Genomic DNA, 25,030 nt, shown 5'->3' with positions numbered 1-25,030 from the left:
GGGCCGGCAACACAAATGTGTCATGCAAATCCGTCCATTTTTTTTCGGAATCTATTTCGAGAAATCTAGATGGACCTCGTCGAACTGTTGCTCTAGCTCCTCCAAGTACCACTTTGAACCACTGTACATTGAATAGTATCATGGAGAAGCTACGGTAATCCACCGTAACAATACTTTGCAAGTTCCCAAAATACTCAATCTCATCCACAACCGTGTTTGGATCCATTGCTCGTCGCTGGCTCTCTTGCTTGAATCTTACCATGACACCACAGTCCATTGTGGAGCGTATTTTGTCAATACGCTCCACGCGAAAATGCCATCCACGCGACCACGCTGCACTATATATTTTGTACTGTACATTGAAACACTCAAATTAGATGTCTTATATAAAATTTAGATACGACAGATTCTAAACCCCTCATCACCTTTGGACTACATCCCCTCGAGAATTTCCACTCCTCCATTGAGACCTCTGTCCCTTCGGGAGACGCTTCGGTCAAGGCTCCATGCAACCATTGCCTTGACATAAACCACGGCATCTCCTCCATACCTTCAGGATATCGAATCGGTCGATGACGCGTACTACGTCGGAATTCAGCTCGCGCTTCCTCTCGATCTTGCCTAACGATCTGGTACTTGGCGAGCCACATCTCCATAGAGGCATGGTGCAACATACAAAAGCGATTCACCTTCTCTTCCATTGAGGCATCCATTCTTTTTTCTACCCCATTTCCAACCACCACATCTCTAGTCAGTCTATCATCGTCCTTCAGTGACCATAGCATATCTTTTTCTGGTTCCACCGTTGGTAGCCATTGTGAAATATGCACTAGCGCCTCAAACACCAACCAACCTTCGACCATGCTACCTTCTGGTTGAGCTCGTTGTCGCACAAAGCCTTTCAGGGTTTTCATGAAGCGCTCTAAGAAGAACATCCATCGCGTATGGACATGTCCAACAATCTCCACTTCATCCATAAGATGCACAAGAAGGTGGACCTGTATCGTGAGCATGCTGGTGGGTAGGTATTTCTCAAAGAGACAGACCATCTCCACTACTCTCCGCCTTGCAGATTCAATAGAGGACGTCTTAATCTCCTTCTATGAGATCCATTACACCAAAGTCGACAACTTGTAAATGGCCTCGCATATTTCTGGAGTAAGACATCCTGCGATCGCGATCGCTAGTACAAACTACCACAAATGAGAAAGCATTATGAATAATGGCTACATTACAAATAGAAAAATGCCCACGCTAATTACAATCCATTCGTAGTACAAACCTAACATATCTTATGCCAGTCATGGGATTTTAGCCCTGATAATTGGTCGTCTTTAGAAAATGCAGACCTGAGAGAACGCATCATACCTGTCGGAGTGCAGATAGACTTGATTACTTGCTTCACAATGCGCTCTTCTTTAGTGGACAAAACCCAAGGAGCATGAGGAAGCTGCACGCAACCATCAGGTCCATACACTGCGGCCAAAGTGCCTCCATCTTACCTACCTCCTTCAAATCCATTCGTGCCCCTATAGTGTCTCTCTTTCTTATGATGTGGTCCCATAACATGTTGCCCACATTCTTGAAAATATGCATGGGATCCAACAAGTGGTTGACCTGTAAGTGGGTCCAATATGGCAACTCATAGAAAAATGAGAACCGCCGCATTCCATTTGGATGTGATTCCGCGTGGACCATTTTTAGCTTGTACCAGCTTGCGGCGTTCATACGTGTTGGAGGTCATCCAAGGAAACCTTCCTTGAGTTCATGATCCTCCGACAAGAAAGTAGCGTGTCCTTGATGTACCATCTTCTTCATGGTTCGTGACCTTCGGGAGTCTAACAGTGGCTCGCACAATGGACATGCATGATAACCTGAGGTAACCAGACCTGTTCCAACACAATGACCTAGTGAATACTTGATTGAAAGAGATAAAATATAGATATTACTAGCGAGAACAGAGGCCTGCTTACCTGAGCACTCTCCCAATCTCGGAAAGTCATGCATCGTCCACATGAGAATGGCTCGAATATTGGCTGACCGCCGACCATCGCGCCTGCTTATATCTTGCACAGTGACCCCCTCCTCCCACAAAATCTTAAGCTCATCGACTAATGGACGAAGACACACGTCCATATTTTTTACTTTGTAGCGGTGTGGGACGAGCAAGCTAAGGATGAGATGTCCTTTCTTCGTAGAAAGCCATGGAGGGATGTTGTAGTTGACAAGGACTATAGGCCACACACTGTAAGAAGTTGAGCACAGATCGAATGGGTTCACGCCATCCATTGCGAGACCGAGCCGAAGATTCCTTGGCTCTCGGGCAAATCCTGGGAAGGTAGAGTCAATGTGGCTCCATGCGCGCAAATCCGTTGATATTCGTTGAACTCCATCCGTGGACCTATTCTGTGCATGCCATGTGTCAAGGTCGCCATGCTGAACGTACGAAACATGTGGTTTATGCGGGGGATGAGCGGAAAGTGTCTAAGAACTTTTTGAGGGATGGTTTGCCTTGCAAGTCCTATCGATACCTGTGAGCACCACACTTTGGACATGTCTCCATAGTCTCGTATTCTCCTCGAAATAGACAGCAATCGTTGATACATGCATAGATGTTATTGGAGTCCATGCCAAGCTTCCGTAAAACATGTCGTGCATCATCACGAGACTCAGGCATGGTATTTGTAGGTGGTAATATATTATATTTCAATAACCTTAAAAAAAATCATAAAACGCTTGAAAAAGCACAAATTTTTGTAATAATAATGCCGAAAAAAAAATTCAATGAAGCGTATGTACAAGGTACCTGAACAACTTGGTCACACTCGTATCGCTCCACACGTATTTTGCTTGCACACTTAAGAGTGCAAGCAGTGTCTTCAGCTGAGATACTCGGCACCCATCATATAATGGTATGGATGCTTCCTCTCTAAGCAGATCAGAAGTCTCGACATCCATGGGAATCAATGCATCGATCATTGCCTGATCCATCTTAGGCTCCAAGATTGTAGGTAGGCTTGGAAGGTTGCCTGTCTCCTCTGGCATTGACGGTATAGATTGGCCTTGCGAGTGGTGGATTGGCTCCTGCACTCCATCCATCACACACCCACGTACTCTTCTAATTGGCTGCAAAGGGTGCACTCCCCCTTGGGATGAGACATCACCTCCCTGGATAGAAAATTGGACAGCAAGACCCAATCTTATTGTATATGGTATTCAATTAGCTTGCGAGTATAATGCATGATTGAAATTAACTTTAAATTACCGTTTGCTAAAAATCTGCAATCGCCTGATCAATTATCTCAGATTGAAACTCGCCAAATCATCGTACATGTTCTAAAGACAATCGTCGTTTTTGTCTAATTGCCAACTTGCATTGAGAGCAAGGACATGGAATACACTGATTAAGATACGCCTTGCGATCTTGAACAACAGGACCTTCTTCATTTTCCATCTTGTCTACGTTACAACAAACAATTTAATGACTTGTAATACAATTGGGGAAAACCCTTCACTCATTGTTTATTGGAGGTCACTTATGCTTCTCGAGATGTCTATTTGATGTGAGATCACTTGGGATGCTATGTCAATGTCTTGGCATGTTATTGGACTAATTTGAGCACTCATTTACTCAATTTTATAGAGGTTTTCACTTCTGTAATAAGTAGGGTTGAATGCTATTTTGTCAGAGAAACTTCATGCTTATTGATTGTTGATGCTTATTGATACTTTGCATGCTACACTTATGTCTATGGTTGATGCCATATACTTGGCCATGCTTCTAGAATGCACTTGGATTGAGATTGAAGCTTAGTCTCATTGAGTTTGACTGCCACTTCTCACATCAAGCATTAATTTAAGACACTTCATGACTCTTATCATTGGATGATACATGAGCCATTTGTTAGATATATTATAGTGAGACAATAGGACTAATTGTGACATGTACATGCTCTCTTGATACTCATTGGATGCAGTACCCCTATTGTAGGATGGTTTGATGTTTTGTCTTGGATCTAGTACTTATATCTGTCATAGTGTTGTCAGTGGTATTTATATGCTTCTAGGTTATGTATTGAGCCTTAGTGCCCTCTCTCATTTCCTTTTCTCTCTCCTCTCTCTCTCTCTCTCTCATTTTTTCTCTCTCCTCTTCCTCTCTCATTTCGTTTTCTCTCATCCTCTCCCTCTCTCATTTCATTTTCTTCCTTAAATGTTTTATTTGGAAAATATCTCACTCTCTTCCTGCTAGCTTTCACTCAAGAGGTCCTTTCATTGAAATGCTCCCAACACTCTCTAATGAGTTGCATTTAGATGAGTTACATTGTGAGTTGCATTTAGATGTCGTAAGCAAAAAAAATTCACTAATTTCTTTCCTAATACAATTGATAAACATTAGACATAACTAATCCTCCATAGCAATCATTAGACATAACAGTAGACATAACTAATTTCTTTCCTAATGCAATTGATAAACATTGGACATAACTAATCCTCCATAGCAATCATCAATCAATGCAATTCGAATCTCTACTACAAATGATTAGAGAGTTTTTTTATAAAAAATTGAGTTGTTGATTTCTATCTACTCTAATATACTCAACCAATCAAATCATCATCTCAAATCAATTCAGCCTCACAATCCAAGCATGGCTCCTCAATTGGTTACGCCACTCCATTTTGCAATCCATCCATTCCTCAAGTACTCCAACAAAGAGAGGAAGCATAGAAAAGAAAGAGGGATATCCCAACCTCATCTCAACTCCACCTCACCTCTCACCCTCCAAATTGTAGAAGAAGAAGGGGAAGAAGAGAAGAATGCAAGATAGGAGAGAAGCTTCACTCTTCTAAAAACTACTAATGTACCCAAATCTAGCAAATTCTAAGGGCCTACTATGTATTACCACTTAGCTTATGCCAATACAAACTTAATTGGCTAGAAAATGTGTGTTTCTACTTACTGGAATTTAATTTGAAACTTGCCCAAGATTTTAAGGTGTTATTTGATGCTTAAAGTGACCATAATGACCTAAAATATAACATTTGAGATTCGTTTTTTATTCACTATTTTTTTGCTTCTTACTTGACACCAATACAATTACTTCTTTCCTTGCAATACTTCAAAAAAGAAGACCAATGTCATTACATGAACTTAGAAAAATTTAAGAATCTCCAATAAGTTCATAATGTCCACCTTTTGGAATGCCAAAATTTCTTTTAAGGTAATATGAACATGTTTTTATTGTATATGTACTTTAGCATTAGATTTTCATTGATATTTCTTTTGTAGAAGTTGGCTAATTCTATAGAGATTTTATGGATACTATTTCTTTTGAAATGGCTTAATCATGTTAATACACACAAAAGATGTACACTTGTATCATCCTTAAATTTTAGCCTATATGCTGGACATTGTGAGAAATATCCATCACCTCTACCATAATTATGGCATTCCTTTTGCATCCCACTCGCATTCTATAACATAAAAATGTAAATAATAGAAGCATTGGATTCAATAAATCCAAATCCACTTTATTGAATTTTCCTTTCATCAGTTTTGGCCTTTTCATCACCTTGACAAATTTAAAAGATGGTCGTTTGGGTTGCTGAGTAAAGTGGATGATTTTGTTGGAGTTTTTAAGGAGTGTTTTATGATTCTTGCACACTATCATATTTAACTCATTCACTTGAAAATTTAATAATATGATAATTAATCATTAAAAGGATTGCACACTCATCATTACTCCATATTGATGTTTCTTTCGTGTCTAAAAGTTGGATGCATACATTGTTTTTTTTGGAGTTGTTAAGGATTTTTTCCATGATTCTAGTATATACTTTATCTTACCCTTATATTACCATTCAATTGCAAACTTTTTACTAATGATTAGTCATGATTGGGAGCCACGAAGACCCATCCCTTGCTAAAAAGACCAATTTTAGTGCGCATTGTTTTCATAATATGGATGATAAACTTATGAGAAGTTACATTGATTTGCTCAAAGATTCTATGACATGATGAGAATGATGTTCCATGATACTGAGAGATTGATGGGTTAAATTTTAGACATGCGAATTGAAACACTTCCACATTGTGATGTATATACTATTTATTTAGCATTTTGGTCATCTCTTAAATTATTAGAACATGCATAGAAGCTATTATGTGGCTTCACAAGGTTATAGAATTTGATGCTCTTTTGATTTTGTGGAGGATTCAAAGGTGGAAAAATGGGTGGAGAATAGCATTAAAGGCATACGATTGTATATCCTTATGGTGACTTAGGTTATTTGGTGGTGTTGTTTAAACCTTAGAGGTGATTAATGGCAAATTTTCACAAGTACACGTGGCCAAAAGGTAAAGTAATTGATGTCTTGTCGTTACAAGCATTGACATTTGTCAAAATTTATGTTACTCAATCCAATCAATCTGGAAAGCATTGACGAGTCCTACAAAGGAGGATACCAATCGTAATGAAAAGGTATTGAGGACTCCAACGTTGTGTATGAAACTATATAAATGGAGAATCAAGGAAATCTCCAACCCTATAGTTACAAGTGTTGATTTGGAAGTGTGAAGACTTGATTTTTTTAGGAGCATGTGAAAATGGTTTGAGTAAGGAGGTTTTCAACATGGACTTTTAACATCTTTATAAAGGAGCAACAACAGTTTGCATATGTTATAATTGAAGAAACAACTTGTTCTAAGTGACCTAAACTATGTCGAGTGTAAGCACCATCCTTGGTATTCTTGGTACTCTCTCTCTCTCTCTCTCTCTCTCTCTCTCTCTCTCTCTCTCTCTCTCTCTCTATGTTTGTGTGTGTGTGTGTGTGTACATCCATGCATATTTTGGTTCCATAAAATAATTATATTTGCATTTTCATATCTTGGATGAGACTTTGAGCTTCAAGTTATACCTACATTCTATATTCTTTGAAATGTAATAACCCAAAAAATGTGGGTTTTTGTATGTCTCTAGAGACAGATCCACCTAAAGATATGTGTATGTGTGTGAGAAAAACTATTTGCACATATTTGTGTATGTTTATACAACTGTGCACGCAAGAGTATGCAATAGGGATGCTACATGCAAGAGAGGTTTGTGTGTGTGTGTGTGTGTACATCCATGCATATTTTGGTTCCACAAAATAATTATATTTGCATTTTCATATCTTGGATGAGACTTTGAGCTTCAAGTTATACCTACATTCTATATTCTTTGAAATGTAATAACCCAACAAATGTGGGTTTTTGTATGTCTCTAGAGATAGATCCACCTAAAGATATGTGTATGTGTGTGAGAAAAACTATTTGCACATATTTGTGTATGTTTATACAACTGTGCACGCAAGAGTATGCAATAGGGATGCTACATGCGAGAGAGAGAGAGAGAGAGAGTAGTCCGGAATATCGAATTATTGTCTAACAGTTTCACGCTTTGGCGAGGGTGGCAGGCAACGTGACGGCCGTCTTCTTGCTCTTCACGCCCATGTAAGAAGCTTTAATAACGACAACAACAATAAAATATAATGAAATGAGTCTGTATATATATATATATATATATATACATATATATATCACATTCTCTGTAGGAGAAACAACGAGGTGATTATGGAATATTAATACTTGTCTTCTCTTTCTTTAAAAGAGTTGGTTGGGTTTGGATTGATTGGGGCATTGGGGGGGGTGAAGGCCTGCGTTCTGGGGGATTGTGAAGGAGAGGAGCACTGGCTCGTATTCGGCGCAGCCTTACTTGTTCAGCCTGCTGTCGAGCCTGCTCTGGGCCTACTACGGCCTGCTGGACTCCCAGGATGGCAGCAAGACTCTGGTGCTGACCATCAGCGCCGCCACCGCCACCTTCCAGCTCCTCTACCTCGCCTTGTACCTCTACTTCGCCAGCACCAAGTCCCAACGGGTCTCTCTCTCTCTCTCTCTCTCTCTCTCATACTCTTGTTAAGCACACAGTTAGCTCCTCCATCATCCACCTCCACACGTAATGCCAACCTAAGTTGTTTGTCAATAAGCTGTACGCCTAAATTTTGTTGGAATGCCTACTATTTCACGTGGCAATCAATCAAGTTTTCTCAAGTACCTTTCATTTGTCTACTTCATTTAATCAGATTAAGCCTCGTTCTATCTAAAAACCTAGGTATGCTATGCATAACATCAATGAGAAACAAATTTAGGTATATTATACGTAATATCAATGAGAAATGATAGACCGTCTTTGAGAAGATATCTTTTGATAAGTGTTAGATCTCTTGTTTCAATAGGCAAAAATAGCCAAAAATAAGCATGACAACCGACAGAATTGATCTTAGGCCATGGATGCATTCATGATTATACACCTCTTAAAACATCACGCATGCTAGTTGCCACATCATAAGCCCCTATGCAGCCAATGTGACTTTGAATGCTAGATGCTGAGTCTTGACCCAATTAGATGATAGGGGCGATGTTCCTAGTATGATGCAAATATGCCAATTTAGCCTTACGATTTTCCACATTATAGTTTTCCACATTCACATCCTGACTCTCCATGTTCATAATATTGATAGCTAAACATTCTAGTCACCCCTTCAGTACACATGATCATAACTGACATTTAGCCTATCTATCACCTCTTTACATTGTATCATAGATTCAAATTGGTTGGGTGATCATGTGCTTTAGCTAAAATTATATTGTAACAAATGATCAAATAGAAAAGGGTTGGTCTCCTCCCAATGCCATTATGCGTCTCTTAACAAAAAAAAGAAAATGATTAAGTTGAGTGCAAATTTTCAACTATCTCTATAAAGTGGTCAATGAGTATAGAATAAATCATATTCAAACTAATCAAACTGTAATGATTGAAGCTATGTTTAGTGATAAACATGAAGCTACATGAAGAAAGCCATCATGATGCATGGGAAAGCAACACTAGATATTATTAAAGTGATATATTCCAATGGTGTTTTTTTGAAATAGAAATCATGTGCCTTTGTATCAAACCGAGAATATAAAATCCTAAAAGATTTAGAGTTAATGTCTAACATTATTTCTTATAATGATTAATGCCATGTTTGCGCGCATTTCAATTGTGGTCGTTTATTGCAATCCATGTCTCTAGTGAGCTTTGAAAATGAAATAGCATCCTGCAACATTAGGCTTATTACATATGAAGACACTCAATAGTTCCAAAAGCATGCCTAACATTGTTTACATTGACAGATAAAAACTTGCTTTCTCCTATTTTTGGTATCAGCCTTCTTCATGGCCCTTATTCTAGCTACAATTAGACTCGATCATCAAGCTATGATCCCCAAAGTTGGTGTTTTGTGTGTTATCGGTGGTATTTTTGCAAATGCAGCACCTTTAACAATAATTGTGAGTTTTCTTTCACCACTTCTTTAAATCTACATATCTAACTTATAGGCAGGATAGTACTTAGCACATTATGTTGACTACGAGCAATATATCTATATGATTTCTTACAAAATTTGAGCCTTATATTATTGATTGACAAGTCTCTAATGAAAGCTTTTAGAAGAACCTAAGAAGATCTCTTTTAATATTTAGGAAGAAGTGAAGGAGTTCCCTTCTTGAATTTCCCCATGTAATAATCGAGAATATTGTACATGCTTTCAAATCTAGCCACAAAATTGGTTTTACAATTTTGAGAGCATAGTTTTTATATTTCAATAAGTCTAACTTGTACGTTTTGAATAGTGCAAGGTGATCAAAACTGCAAGTGTACAATACATGCCATTGACGTTATCCTTTGGTTTATTTGTCAATGGAGCTATGTGGCTTGCTTATGCACTAGATACCAAAGACATTTATCTTTTGGTAAGTTTAATTCCTACATTTTAGATTGCCTTGATACATCCTTCTAAGATAAAGCAATATCCTATGCTCATTTCCATGGTCTAACATTGATGCTTGAATCAGATTACCAACACTATTGGTGTATGCTTAGCACTAGCTCAAGTTTCAATCTACACATTCTACAAAATCTATGATAGTAAACCATTACAAATTGCAGATGAAAAGATCCACGAGACAATATCTAAAGAGCTTGAAATGTGTTCCCAAAATGATTTAAAAATGGCCAACTCATTCACAAGTCCCTTACAAAATAGTAATGTTCCTTCGCAATGCGAGTCACCATGTTGTAGCATAAATTCCATCTTGAGCACAAATATTGCTATTCAACAAATTGTGTAAACTAAGCCTAAAGAAAAAGGGGAATTTGTGATATTGATGTAAAATAGCTATCCTCAAACCCACTTGAATGGCCAAAGTAAAATTGTAAATTATTTGTCACTTTTATGTGTCAACAATCAAGACTTCCATTTGTGAAACATTGTTGTTCAATTTCTTTGTTTATCACCCTCAAAATTTTCAATGATGTTGCAAGAATTATGTTTTCCTATATCATCATTTATGCAAAATATTTTCCACAAAATTGCCAATATGTAGACTCCATGTGGACTAAGAGCTATAATGTAGACCCTATGTGTAAATGGTTAGTATTGCAAAAGTGAAAATCTATCATTTTAAATTACAAAAATGTGAGCTTGATAACTTGAATTGAAGATGCATTTTAGTTAACATATAGCTTGAGGCAATGCATTTTGTGGTTAACAAAAAACTTGAGCCAAACTTGAGCCAATGGGGTTGTAGCCCAATTGGTTTGATTGTGTTCTTGTGAGCTAATGGGATTCTAGCACAATTGGTTAGAGTGTGTGGGGGTGTACAACATGCATGAGCTCAAATCCTAGGTTGCACCCTTATCCTACACATGTGGGTTTTATTTTCTGGTTACATATAGTTTGAGAAAATGGGAATGTATCCCGATTGGCTTTGATCATATGGGTGAGTACATCTGTGCATAAGCTCTAGCCCTAGGTTGCACCCTTTCTAGCACATATATATCTCATACAAACAAACATATAGTTTGATTATATTATATTTTAATATGTTGTTATGCTACTATGACATATTCCATGGAATGATCATTACACATTGTAGATTAATCAATTGCCTTTCAAAGTTGACTAGGCATGCCAAAATCATTCTTTACTTTGATCTGAAAATGTAAACTTGGAACGTTTCCCAACTAATATAGTACACATGTTTCTTAAAATATACAATCAAAGTACCCTACCCATTAGGGCCAAAAATGCTTCAAAAATGGCACTTGTAAGAAAGTGATTAAGTTGCTAATTAGTTGAGGTTTAGGAAGAATAAAACCTCTAAATTTGGTTGTCCAGATGTGATTAATGAGAGAATATTTGGTTCATTGAAGAGGTCGGCCATTAATTGCCCTCATCTTTTAATCCAGGTCAGGGGTCACCTTTTCGGCCGTTTATTGTCTTGGAACTCGAGAGATTTTGTATTTTCGAGATTTTCGTACGAACTTCGCACTTGTTTGCTCCCGCGTTTTCTTTCTATACACTATTCTCTTTTACCATTCCTTTTGCTGCACTTGCTTTCTATCACTGTGAGATTCTTGCTCGATTCATTTGCTAGAATGTCTAGCAATACTACTTCAAATAACACAGGCGCAAGCACACGTAAATACAAGCTATCTATTCAGCTAGATCCGACTTACACATCTTGGAGAAGTATACATCATCGAGTATTGATAGATGAGATTGAAGCCAACAGGTTGTGAACACAAGGAATGAAGCATATAGATTTGTGGGTGGATGGAAATATCTATCCCAGGGATCCTTCTACAGGTAAACCACCTCCTTTTTTGAATGTCCATGACTATATAAGATATGCTGGAGAAGGTTATAATGGAATGCTTGGCTACTGTATTAGGTTATACTCTGCATCTTACACATATATAGCCCAAGTGCACGAAATGAAAAAAGCACTAGAAACTACACAAACAAAAATTTTAGAGTTGACAAGTCAGATTGATATTTTGAAAAATGTTAATAATTCATTGCAGAATAAGCTAATACGCTTGAGAGAAACTCCAGTAGGATTTAGAGAGAGGAAGAGACCGTTAAAAAATATAACCAGCTTGTGTGAGAGAGCAAAGAAAAGGAGACTAAATCTTACAAAGAAATATGTCTCTAACATATTAGGCATAAATATCCGAGAGAATGAGGAAAGAATCAAACTTTTGAAGGAAACCATGAATAAGAAAGACATTTTGAGGATTCTTAAGTCACCAAAAAATGTGGATTTGAGAGGTCCAACTCTGAGAGAGTTAGTGAAAGATTTAAAAGGCACAGTGAAAGAAAATGAAATCGTAGAGACATGCGATACTGTGGGTATAAGTCTAAAAGGTTACCGTGCTATCTCTGGATTATGGTTTAAAAATCTTAAACGCAATAGGGTAACTATATTTGGATTGCCCCGAGCCCTTGCAGTTTCCACTGCAAGAATTTCCATGAATCGCAAGATTCCACATGTTTTTGGAGATTACTTTCACATCGAAAGGTCTATGTCCTATGAAAAACAAAAAAAACAGGCAATTTTTTATTACAATGAGTTTAACAATATATGGGTTGATCTAAAAAAGGTGCAAATTGCAATGGTTCACATGTATAAAATCACAGTAGAAGAAAGTTATGGTGTTCTAAAGTTTGCCTTGAAGTTGGATGAAGCACATATTCAAAAGGGACAGAAGATGGAAAGAATTAGCATTTGCCTCATGAACATGGCATTGGACCATGGCAATGGCGAGGGCAAAGCTCCATTGCATAAGATCCAATCCGAGATGGAGATTTGGTGGATTGGTGCAGCCCAGGTACCAATTGAAAATCATCAAACGTTGAAATGGTTGTTCAACCATACAGGTATTCCAAATATCATTAAGTCTCAAAGTGAAGGCGAAATGTTGGTAGTTGATGGGGTTGGTAAATTTAATGTGGAATGGCATATGAGTGCTGATTTGAAAACTATCAAATGTATGCTTGGAATATGTAATGGTGCAAATGCAAAATATCCTTGCATTTATTGCATGGAAAGTATTGGATCCAAAGATTGGAGTAGTTTGCGACCAGTAAGAAGAGCCCCAAATAGAGATTCTATAGATTTGAGTAAATTTAAAAACATAGAAGACATCTGGGATCCCATTCTTTCCATCTCTCTTAAGAATGTTCATATTTGTACTTTGCATGCAGAGATTAGAATAATCGATAAGCTTCTCAGGTTGCATCTCGACTACGTATATTCCATTAAGCCATTATCTTTATCAGATGAGTGTATTGATAAATGCGAGGCATTGCTATCGAAAATGGGATTTCATGGGGGCCAAGTTCACTTAAGAAAGGATCCAATACTTTCAGGAAAAACAAGAGATATCTTGGCTGATGTCTCTATGGGAGGCTCAAAAGCTAGACGATTCTTAGGAAATCATTCAGGAAAGTAGGTGAATGCGGCTTGGGAGTGTTGGAGAGAGCTATGTGAGATCACAACAAATGTTGCAAGCACGCCGAGGCTTGCGTTTCTTAGAATGGAGGTCTGGATACACCTTGATGTTTTTCTGAAACTCCTTAGGCAACATAAGACAACATATACATATGCGGAAGAGTTCAAAAGATCAATCACAAAGCTTGTTCAGGCGATAAAAGAGGCATGGGGAGAAAAAGATATCACTTTTTATCTGGTAAAGTAATAATTATTTAATATCGGCTTATTTTGACAGGTTTTTCAATTGGTATAAAATTTGTGTTACTTTGTATTGCAGCATATTCTTCATATTCATGGACCTTTCTTTGTGGAGGAGCATGGCCCCTTAGCAACTTATAGCAACCAAGGCATGGAAAAATCCCACTATCAAGCACGCACAAGTTATTTTCGAAGCACAAGGCATGGGGGAGGAGTTACAAAAAGTAATGCTTTGGAGGAGCTATTCAACTGGTTTTTTCGACGACAACTTCAAAGAATGCAAATAAAAGACGGCAATGACACATGAGCAATCGCACTTTTATATATAAGAAAGAATATATACAAAGCTAGTTTTCCAAAACTCTCACATTCTCTTCCTCCTCAGGAATCTTTCCTCTATAACGTAGAAATTTTTTTCTCTTGTAGCCAGCTATAGATTTTACATCAGTTCTGTCTGCAGCTAAGGCGTAGGATGAAAATGCCAAAAAGTATCCTGCTCTAGAAGCAGAGTAACCTGGACCGTAGCCAAAAATCCTAATTGCTGCAGTCTTTTCCAAAAACATTATTTTGTGGGCATTATATTGTAATCCTGAGAAACCTAGAAGCCTTGTAAGAGCTTTAATACAAAGTATCGGCCATGCTGCGTCCTCTGAGAAACTACTATGAAGTACAAAAAAGGATTCAGGGTCAATCCTAGCCAAGTAGTGGCCGAGTGCAATGTCTTTGGTGGTGTTACTAGCAGCTCTCGATCCTTTGCCACGCCCCAAGAAGTTATCTGTATCAGCAATCTCCAACTGCAAATAAAAGCCATACTGAATGAGCATGAAATGTAAACCTACCAATGTGTAAAAGCAAATTCAAAATTATCTTACCACTTGATTTTCATCGTACTCCAATTTAAACGGATTCCATAAATTAATTGATGATGCTGTCTCATTGGTGTTAGTCAATTCTTTAACATATTCAGACTCCTCTCTTCCAAAATTGGAAATGCCGAGCTCGCTTTGAATGCGATCGAAGTCCTCATCAGTAATACTCAACTCCTTTTCAGCTTCTTTGGCCTTTTCAAAACAAAGAGAGAATGCCTCACCAGCATCAATAAACTTATCATCTAGAGTTTCTTTATCAAGTTTCAGAATCTCTTCCTTTGATTCATTTTCTGTGTCAATTATCCCATTAGCAGCATCAGATGCCTCTGCAATAATTGCAAGACAATAATCTTCCCTGAGATTAAAAAGTTTTTGAATATCTGATAGTAAAATGTACTCCTTGTCCTTGAAAGGTATACATGGCAAGGAAGGAACAATATGGTGAGAACTCTCATCAGGTTGAGGGTTTGTATCTCCTTGGCTCTCCTCAATGATAGTCTCAGCTTTGAAGTGAGCAACATCCAAATTCTCAGCAATGGAAGCCTCAAAATCTGTATCTACAACCTCCTCTGTTTCCCTTTCATCTGCCAGATCATCCAACATGCAAAAGCTGGCACTCTTTGCTCCTTCCAACTGTTGCTCCTCAGCTTTCATAGGGTATTTGACAAGGATGAATATAATAAAAGCAGCTGATTTTCTCATCATCTTGCAGTTTTTGGAATGAGTGCAGCAAAATATGTCTGTTGAATGAAACCTCTCCATAGAGTGGGCCTTGGACTTCCTAGTAAATACTGCCTTTTCATTTCCTGTTGACCCAATGGGAATATGGACATAGTCAATTGTGCCAACTTCAACAGAAGGACCTGCAAGAGTTTCAAACTCCAAAAAGTCCTCCATAATATATTTTTCACAAGATTTCAGAACTTTGTCAAGTTCCCAATCAGGATTAAAAATATTTTTCACAACTCCATAGAATGAGAGATCCATTCCATTCTGAAGCATAAAATCAAGTAGCCTCTCTGATGGAGTGATATCAATGAGCTCTGATACTCCTTGACCTCTCACTACTGGCGTTCGCTTCCCTGGAGATGTACTTGGCTTTCTCACACTGGTGGCAGAGGATGGAGAGGAAAAAGAATGCACAGGCTGATCAGCTGTTGATGCACTTGAGCCTTTTGAAAGCCTTCTTCTTTTACCAGTTCCTGAAGAAACCTTGGATTGTATGGGTTCAGACATGTTTCCAACTTCTGACGATACAGCGCGATAAGAGAGAAACGATTCAGACGGAAAGGCCCCCTCGCGATGTATCGGTGATCCCAGTAAGAAGCGCAAGAGCCACAACAAAGGTGGTCACACGAGCTTCAGGAACGCTGAAAAAAGACTAGATCTACAGAACCTCCAAAACGAAGCGAAGAGAGGAAAGCGAAGAAAACCAACAATCGCCCTCGCGCCGTATCAGCAATAGAAACAAAGGTCAGAAACCGAAAAAAGCCGTACAGATAAGAAACACACCCTTATGTAGGCGCGGATTATGCCACCTGGCAGTATCCGTTAGTGTCATACACGTGGCAGTAGCCGTTGGGCAACACGTGGCCGAAAACCACGTGGCGAACAAGTGGACCGGTCATTACTTGACACGTAGCATACGGACCATAAATGCAGATACGTGGCACAATCAGTATCGGACACGTGTCATGATTTACCTGGGTATATAAGTGGTCATTTGTCCGACGTGTACACTTTTCAATTCTCGAGCTCTTCGCTAGCAGAAAGAGGTGTGCCGATACGGAGCGAGGGCGTCCAAACAGTGAGCTCGTTTTCTCCTAATCGCGCCGTATCGTCTTCTCATCTCTGATACGGAGTGAGGGCGTGCAAACGTGGTGGTCGTTTTCTCCTAATCGCGCCGTATCGTCTTCTCATCTCCGATACGGAGCGAGGGCGTGCAAACGTGGTGGTCGTTTTCTCCTAATCGCGCCGTATCGTCTTCTCATCTCCGATACGGAGCGAGGGCGTGCAAACGTTGTGGTCGTTTTCTCCTAATCGCGCCGTATCGTCTTCTCATCTCCGATATGGAGCGAGGGCGTGCAAACGTTGTGGTCGTTTTCTCCTAATCGCGCCGTATCATCTTCTCATCTCCGATACGGAGCGAGGGCGTGCAAACGTTGTGGTCGTTTTCTCCTAATCGCGCCGTATCGGCTTGTCATCTCCAATACGGAGCGAGGGCGTCCAAACGGTGTGGTCGTTTTCTCCTTATCGCGCCGTATCGGCTTCTCATCTCCAATACGGAGTGAGGGCGTTGTTCCATTCTGCTCGCTTTGTTCATATCGCGCCATATCGGAATTGCTCATTTCGTCACTTTCCTCGCCAGTTTGTCTTTCAGTTATTGTCCTTCTAGTTGTTATTTTACCTTTTCTGGATGGCAAGGACAAAGCAAACTGCAAGAAGAGTGTATATAGATGGGAAGGACAGTGGGGGTAGAAGAAAGTTAAAATTTGATGAATCTAAGGGGGTAGAAGAAGCTGGTCCATCACAGGCTCCAGAGCATTTTACAACAGAAATCCCTCCTACACCAGGTGTTGTCCTTACATCTTCCATAAATGTTTCTTCACCTGAAGTTGAGGAAGCAAAGGATGAGGCTAACCCTGTGAAAGATTCATTCCCTACAATGGTACCTGAGCCCACATCTGCTAAAGCCACTGAACACCCCAAGCCACAGAAGAGGAAGAGGAAGTCCAGGTTCTTCTATATGCAAAGATGTTTCAGTGAGATCAGGAAAGCCCAGAGAGCTACACAGCATGTCATTCCAAAAGCTGCTTTTATAAGGGTGGTTAAAGAGATCTCTGATAGATTGTCTCAAGTGGCAACTGTCTCTGGTCTAAATAAGAAGTGGCAACTCTCAGCCATTCTTGCCCTGCAAGAGGCCGCAGAAGATTTTGTTATTGATTTCATGAACGACGCTTACATTGCTGCCGCCCATGCTCATAGGATCACCCTTATGAATAAAGATTTCAGCATCATTAGCAGAGTGAGGTATAGGTTTGACAAAGTCCTGAGGCCCTTGGCTTCCAATGATCAAAAAGCCTTTGAAATCCTTAACGTTCCCCCAAAATTGTCCAGGAAAGAGAAAAAGCTAAATGTTGAAGATGTTAGTGACCTTTACCCTACAAGGGGTGCCACCCAGCAAGAGGCTTTCTTGAGTGAAAAAAATCAGGAGGTGTTTGAAATTGAAGACGATGTTTACAAGAGGAAAGCCGCATCACTTGCTCCCGTCAACAGCAAGAGGATGGGCAAAGTGTATGGGCAGATTCTTGTGAATGTTGCTGGGGAATCTGAGGAGGAATATCTTAGTATATCTCCCGAGGACAAGCCCATGTTGGAAAAAAGGGATCTCCAACTATCTGACTCCGTGGTATTTTGTTGCATAAGGTAAGGTTTTTTGTTGCATAAGTTAAGTCTTTTCAATTATATTTTGGATGAAATTGGTATTGAATAGCTTTTGCTATTATCTGCAGGGCATTGGTGTCCTCTCTCACTCTCGATATCCGAAGAACCATATACATTGTTGATCCACTTCTCTCTGTGGGACTTTTTGCAAAATCTGGTTCTAATATTTCACCATTTTTTCGTAGCTTCGATAGTGTGAGAAATTACCACATCTTTTTCCCTTATGTAGAAAGGTATTTTTCTTTTACTGTAGAGGAGAATTTATGTTCATTTGCTTTCACCCTTCTACTCACCTCTTTTATGAATTTGCAGAGGGCATTGGAGTCTCATCTACATTAATTGTCTTTCAAGGGAAATTATCTTTATGAATTCTCTCAGCGGTGTTCACGGTCAAGCACGAATGTATGTTGGAAGAAAATTACTTACTTTGATTTCTTTTATAAATAATATTTTGAACTTACAAAGCTTCCTTTTGCAGTGCTGGTAGACTCGTTTCTACATTTTTGGATACAACATACGAGGATCTTGCTGATCCTCAAAGGCCGTATACTTTTCTTCTACAAGAAGTTCCATTGCAAAGCGATGCGCATTCTTGTGGATGGAGAGTTATCTAAAACATTTGCAGAACAGTGGATTCAAAGCTGTTACAAATAGAAGGAGTGAATGTAAGTTTATTTCATTTGATGTTTGTGTAACCCTTATCATGATGTCTTTTCACTAACTTATAACATTTATTCTTACAGTGTAGAGACTATCCTGAATCATATGTTTGGTGGATAAGGGAGAGATGCATCGAGCTGATTCTAGACAAAGCAATCACACCGTATGATCCTGACTCCCCTCTTCCTCCCAAAACTTCAATGGCAAAGGGCACAAGCAAGGGAAAGGTCAAGGGAAAGGGTAAGGACAATGGCAATGGTAAAGACAAGGGCAAGGGAAAAGGCAATGGGACCACTGCTGCAGAGTCTAAGAAAAAAGGAATGCCAGTGCTCTCTCCTCTTAAATTTGATCCATCCCCTCTTAAGCCCCAAGAAAGGAGACTACCTGTAAAGGTCAAATTTTTTCAACAATCAAAGAAAGACCCTGTGAGGAAAAATATCTTTGAAGAAATCGATAAAGAATGAAAATAGCAAACATAAGCATACACGAGCCATTTTATTTTGGCTTTGTACATTTTTATGCAATTTTTGTACCTCATTGTGTAATGAAAATTTTCACTTGTAAATCGAATGTAATGTACATTTTATACACGAGCCTTATTATTTTGGCCTTGTACATTTTCATGCAATTTTTGTACCTCATTGTGTAATGAAAATTTTCACTTGTAAATCGGATGCAATGTACATTTTATTTATACACATTCGAAAGGCAACTTGCTTCACGATAGCTTATGAAGTTCCCATTAAAAAATATCTTAAGGACAGTCTGTTAAGATAAATTCCTGCCAAGTTTTCATTCTTAAGGTCCCAAACTCACAATTGTGGGAGACAAACAACTCGTACAAAAGAAAGAGCGCTCGGCTCTTTTACCAATTGTTACACCATTCACTTTGAACTTATATCTAGGGGATGTATTGTCTAGCAATTCCAAGGTATCCCTCACATCTTTCAGACTCCAATTGGAAGTAACACTCACCTTCTTTACTTCTTCATGCGGAAAAACGTGCACCACAAGTTTATATGTTGTGTTCTCTGTATCAGAATCCAAGGGAACCCAAATACCCAATCTTCGTTTGTATCGCCTGTAATCAAAGGCCAAAGCAAGATTTTGGCGAGGGATACTGTAAGCCAAAGCCAAGGATTGAGGGCATGCACTGCACCTCAAGATATCACCTTTATGATCGCACTCTCTAGATTTCCAATGCGTCCCTATAGTGTTGTCCAAATCCTCTTCCGAAAAGTTTCTACTTAACCAGGATACCTTCGTTCTTTGTAAATTTGCTGTTTTGAAGCAAGCCACGAAGATATGGAGGGGAGGGGTACAAACCATGATAAACGTATTCTTCGTGAGATCCTTCCAGCTGTCATGGACTTTTTAATATCCTAAGATATTTTGAATTTGAAACTCTGCACTGTTACCTTGTCAGGAATCTCCCAATTTAGAGATGAAAGACTTGGCAATGGCAAATCTTCGATATTCCCATACCTATCCGCTTTAGAGGGAACCACATACTGTGCATAATATATAAAAACCTTGCATTCACTATAAAAAGACACAGTTTGATCGGCATAAATAATGTCTGCCAATACCTTATGAATGGCATGGAAAGTCCCACTTAGGCTTTCCACAGGTTGCCATTCAATACTTGTTGACGGAAAGATATCTACAATGACGAACCGTTTGTTAGAACTTGTATAAATGGAAAAGAATTATATACGTTATTCAACTTATAACTTACAATGTGTTTGTTGGGGAACACGTTCGTTTGGAGGCAAGTGCATATCCTTGGCCATGTAAACATGTTGCACCTTGACAAACCAGCCTTCGGGCATAATTTTGAAGGCAATGATACGCCCCTTCCAGTGATGTTTTATATCTTCTCGTTTTCTTCTTTTCACCTTATGGGAGCCCTTGCAAGATGGCAGCATGGTAACCCAATCATTTACAGCAAAGGTTTTGGGCTCAAAATTTCCATCTACTCCCTGGCTATAGACTGTGCAAGAGTGTATTAAACGAGAAGGGCGCCTGGAGGAAGCCATGAAAAGAATGAAAGCGCAGAGAAAGAAGCTCAAAGAGGGGTGAATGAACTAAAAAGTAGCGCCAAGAACCCAAATGAGTATGTATTGGGCGCCAAAAACAATATTGAAAGATCTCCCGACTTTCAAAAAACTCATTATTAATTTCATCACATCTCTGTCATGTATTTTGTCAGATTTGTAAGTAAATAACGTCTTTGGGACTCCAAAACATGTCAGACTTTAGGGGTTTTGGCTAAAAAAGAAGAGAGAATCACGAAATGGACTCCATTATCTCTAAAAAAGAGGAGACAAGAATACCATATTCTTGCACACGTGGCGAACTCTCTTTGGCCCTTTCCTTAATCCCGTGATTAACAAAAGTGCATTTTTTGAAGCGTTTTTGGCCCTAATGCAAAAACTTTCCTCTCTAAGTCATCTTTATTGACACTTTGTTATGAACACAATGCAAGCTTTATTCCTTAAGCATCTTATATAGTTCCTTCAAACAACATGAGAAGTCACTTATAAGGTAGGACTAAAAATTCAAACTTGAACTCTAGTGATTTTGATATATTGGTGCCCCATAAAACTCACCCACAACACAAGATCCTGAAGCTGACCCTTTTGTTGATATGACAAGGTCCACCATCTAAGGCCTTAGTCTTGGAACATTAATGTCAAAATAATCCATCAGTGTATGTCCATCTAGCTTGTCAAAGTAATAAGCTCTACTTGGTTTAGGTCCCATAAATTTTCCTTATCATGCTTTTCGTGTCACTCTTATTAGTCAAGCACTAGCCATCATAATCATATGCAAAATTGTATGTTTGCGTGTTTATATCAATGACATAGTTCTTTTTAGACTATATATACAACTTCTTTCTAGAACTTTCATAACAAGCAATTGTTATAAAATAAATCTTTATATAAAAAGACATGGACATCCATCAATTTCTCATATCACAATCTATAATGTACCTAGTGCCGTTACTCTTCTACCAATATAAAGGTGTGCACTATGAATTTCTTGAGTCAGATATAAGAGTCCTCAAGTTCAAGTTTTCTTTAAAGAGAAATAATTCACTAGATCATTTGTAGAATCTTGCATAGTTTAAGATGAGCATAAGTAGTACAAATTTAACCAAATTTCTAAAATATAAGAAAAAGTAAGAACTTAAAATGAGACAATTAATGACAAAACCAAGGAAAAGGAAGTAGCATTTTCATGTATGACAACACCAAGGAAATGGCAATGGCATTTTCATATTTAAAACGAAAATTTAATCACTTTTGAGGGTATGCCCTTTAGACATCAATATAATCTAGATATAGATTCCACCCCACCCCCCCACCCCCCCCCCCCCCCCCCAACACACACACACACACACATGATCACTTTTGATTTTCAAGGTTAATCAATGCCTTAACTAGTGATCCAAAAGTTGAAATTTTTCCTTTAATCAATACATAAGCTAAGAAAGCACTTAGGAAATAGCAAAATACATGTTTTATTTATGCTTTCAAGGTAGATTTTTCTTAATCATATGCATTAACCCATGTAGAGAAAAATCTCATGGACTCTAATGTGGTGTATTGCTAAAGATTACCCACCAATGTTACCACAATCCCAAGGAGATCTATCTAGACCACAAAATAGAGCTATAAAGGTCTCAATTTTCTTTATATCAACCCATAGTGATTTCTAGTACCTTGTTATTCACTCTCTCTAATTCCTTGAAATGTAGATCTAACTTTGTACAATGAAGGGATAGTTTCAAGCTCTTTATTAGTTTTTGAGTGATAAAGTAATGTGCCATCAAGATGTAGTATGGTAACTTATTAATCTTTTAGAAAACCTTTAATGCATGTAAAGAAATGGGCATACTTGGTGATTGTTTTCCTTTGTGTCAATGGTCCAATTGGGTGCATAGTTTGGTAGCTTATTGAGGTTGTGAAGTTTATCAATGGTAGTGTTGTTGGGTGGTAGCTTTACACGGTAGTTAGTTGGAATATCCAAGCTTATCATAGTAGTAGAAAAAAGTATTAGTTCTCTTAGATTAGGCATTGGTATTGGTAGCTTAAGGTATTTCTTTGGATTCCCTAATCTTTTTTTTTGCTTTGCTATTATGTGAAAATTTGGATGCACACAAAGTTGAAGGAGGGATATGGGGGACGAGTTGGAAGATGTTTTTTGGTAATATTTGTTACTTACATTTGAGTGTTGCAACCTTGATTACTTAGTTGTTGAGTTTTGATGAATTATGAGATAGTCTAGAACTCCTTTTTTGTATCATGAGCATAGAATATGGCATCATGGGGAAAGGAGGCTAGTGTGTCTCAAGATTTTCTTAGATGCAAGTTGGTTGAAGTCCATCCATGTATTTTCTTTATAGTGTACTTTTAGAAACTTCTTTGAGCATTCCTAATAGAAGAAGTCATTGCTAGAATTTTTTAAATGTAGATGGCTACAGTATCACCTTCTTGCCAAGAAAGATTGGTCCAATGGCAGCTATCACAAAGCTAAAACCAAGGAGGAAAGAAGAAATCTCTTACTTTTACTTAAAATTTTCCCAAAATGGTTGGACAACTAGAGCTATGCTGAAGAACATTCCACCAAAGTGAAGCTTTGTCAGTTTTCAACAAATTAGTGGCACACTTGATTGTTTTATCTTGGTTGGAGCCATAGGTGGAAATAAATCATGTAACATTAGGTTTCTTGATCAAGAAGACACTCAATCAAGTCTAAAGGGAGGTATCACTACTTTATGGTGCATGAAAGAATATTGAGCTAAGAAAACCTGGCTCCAAACCTCCAAATGATGTCCATCATTGTTAATCACATAAAAGCAAAGGGCCTGAAGGAACAGAAGAAGACCTTGAATGTTCACTTTTTTTTGCAAAAAATTATCATATTTTTAAAGAAAAAATTGTATAATATTATATTGGGGAATTTGGGAATTCTCATATAGTTTGGGAATACCCTATATAGTTAATATTTGGCCACATGATCAAATCTTGTCCCCTTACTTGAAAGTGGAATCTACCCTAATTCCTATATAGGTTCTCTTTCCAAGTCCCACTTTGAAGCATGGGTTAAGATTTAGCCACATGGCCAAATCTTTACCCCTTATTTGAAAGTGGGACTGGGGAGATTCCCAAATTCTCTAATATGGTGTTTGTATGGAATTCTATAACGAGAGCCGAGATACCTCTTATGCAAGTTGCACTTATAATTAAGAGACATCAAAGTCTAATCATGCACAACTCATTTGTAACTCACTAGTCTAAGCTACATACAAGAGAAATGACCGGTCATAAGGCCCAAAAGAAGGGATGGATACCCAAGGGGGATGGGAAAACCCCAACACTAAAAAAGTGTATTTAAAGGATGATATTGAATAAAACAAGCTATTCATGTTGTGCAAAATTCTTGTTCTTGCCTTCTCACTTTTTGCCATTGTGAGAGGGAGAGAGAGCAAGGGAGAGAGTGAGATTGAGATAAGGGAGCAAGAGTGTGTGGGTGAGGAACCAAGTGGTGAGGCCTCTTTTCTTCTCTCTAGTGCTTTTTTATGCCTATGTCCTTGCTTCTCTCTTGCATGCAAAGGTTGTAGAGGGTTTGAGAATCAAGGGAGTACATCTGGATCGTGGATATTACAAAGTGCATATTTCATGCTCGAAGAAAGGCATGTATGCTCACTATGAATAGATCATAACATTTGTGACATGTGAGGCTAGGTGAGAGATAACCATTGTATTTCATGGTGGTCAGAGCTCTTGAACTAATTGGATTGTGCTCGGAGCCCCTAATGTTGAGCGCATGTTGCCCACCATTTTGGTTCCATTGTTGAGACCAAGGCATGTCGGTCGTATAGAAAGCTATAGCACATCGTGCCACCCTTTCAAATGTCTTTTTTGTGATCATCTCCCCCTCCAATTATATGATGTTGCATTTTTCTCCTCATAGCCATCACCTTTCCTTGTTGCTCTCATTAGCATTGTCACCTCCATCATCATCATCATCATCTTTGCAATAATCTGTAGGCCACTTGTTGCTACCATTGTCATGGCCTAGAGCCAATGCCATCACTATAGTATTGCACCAACATTGTCATCACCATCATTATCATTGCCATGACCTCTAACATCATGAGCAGCATCACAACCACCAATCAGACTTGTGGCACCAATTGCAACAATGTCAGTAATAGAAAAATAGCACCAAACATCATGAATTAGGTTGGAAATGATAGTAGCAATTGACGCCATCATCATGATGATCTCTAGATACACATGTTGCCACAATAGCTCTCTATAACAACATGCTTCTAGGCTTCAACAATATCATTTGCTTTCTATTGATGATTTCATCTTTTGATTTCTCTTCCAAAGAGTCATTGTTTTCAACATTAAAGCAAGAATCACTC

At 38.6% G+C, this 25,030-nt stretch overlaps 1 protein-coding gene across 1 annotated transcript; it reads left to right on the top strand.

Annotated features, from left to right (window-relative positions):
• Positions 1 to 7,448: 7,448 nt before the first annotated feature.
• Positions 7,449 to 10,207, top strand: LOC148037757 (bidirectional sugar transporter SWEET16-like). The gene is made up of 5 exons (XM_087677153.1): positions 7,449 to 7,489; positions 7,691 to 7,913; positions 9,212 to 9,367; positions 9,710 to 9,829; positions 9,932 to 10,207. Coding segments are annotated over exons 1-5 (777 nt in total). The 5' UTR covers positions 7,449 to 7,487.
• Positions 10,208 to 25,030: the final 14,823 nt, after the last annotated feature.

This window comes from Lygodium microphyllum, chromosome 4, assembly GCF_053477565.2.
Source record: "Lygodium microphyllum isolate KBCC chromosome 4, Lygodium_microphyllum_v1.1.10, whole genome shotgun sequence".
Classification (NCBI taxonomy): domain Eukaryota; kingdom Viridiplantae; phylum Streptophyta; class Polypodiopsida; order Schizaeales; family Lygodiaceae; genus Lygodium; species Lygodium microphyllum.
The sequence above is the reverse complement of the archived record's forward strand: the minus strand, read 5'-3'. Positions and strand labels throughout refer to the sequence as shown.

What these genes read in the sequence shown, in the direction of transcription:
- LOC148037757 (XM_087677153.1), top strand. An exon ending in CAGCACCTTTAACAATAATT is followed by an intron (nt 9,368 to 9,709) that starts GTGAGTTTTCTT and finishes CGTTTTGAATAG; the next exon opens with TGCAAGGTGATCAAAACTGC. An exon ending in CCAAAGACATTTATCTTTTG is followed by an intron (nt 9,830 to 9,931) that starts GTAAGTTTAATT and finishes TGCTTGAATCAG; the next exon opens with ATTACCAACACTATTGGTGT.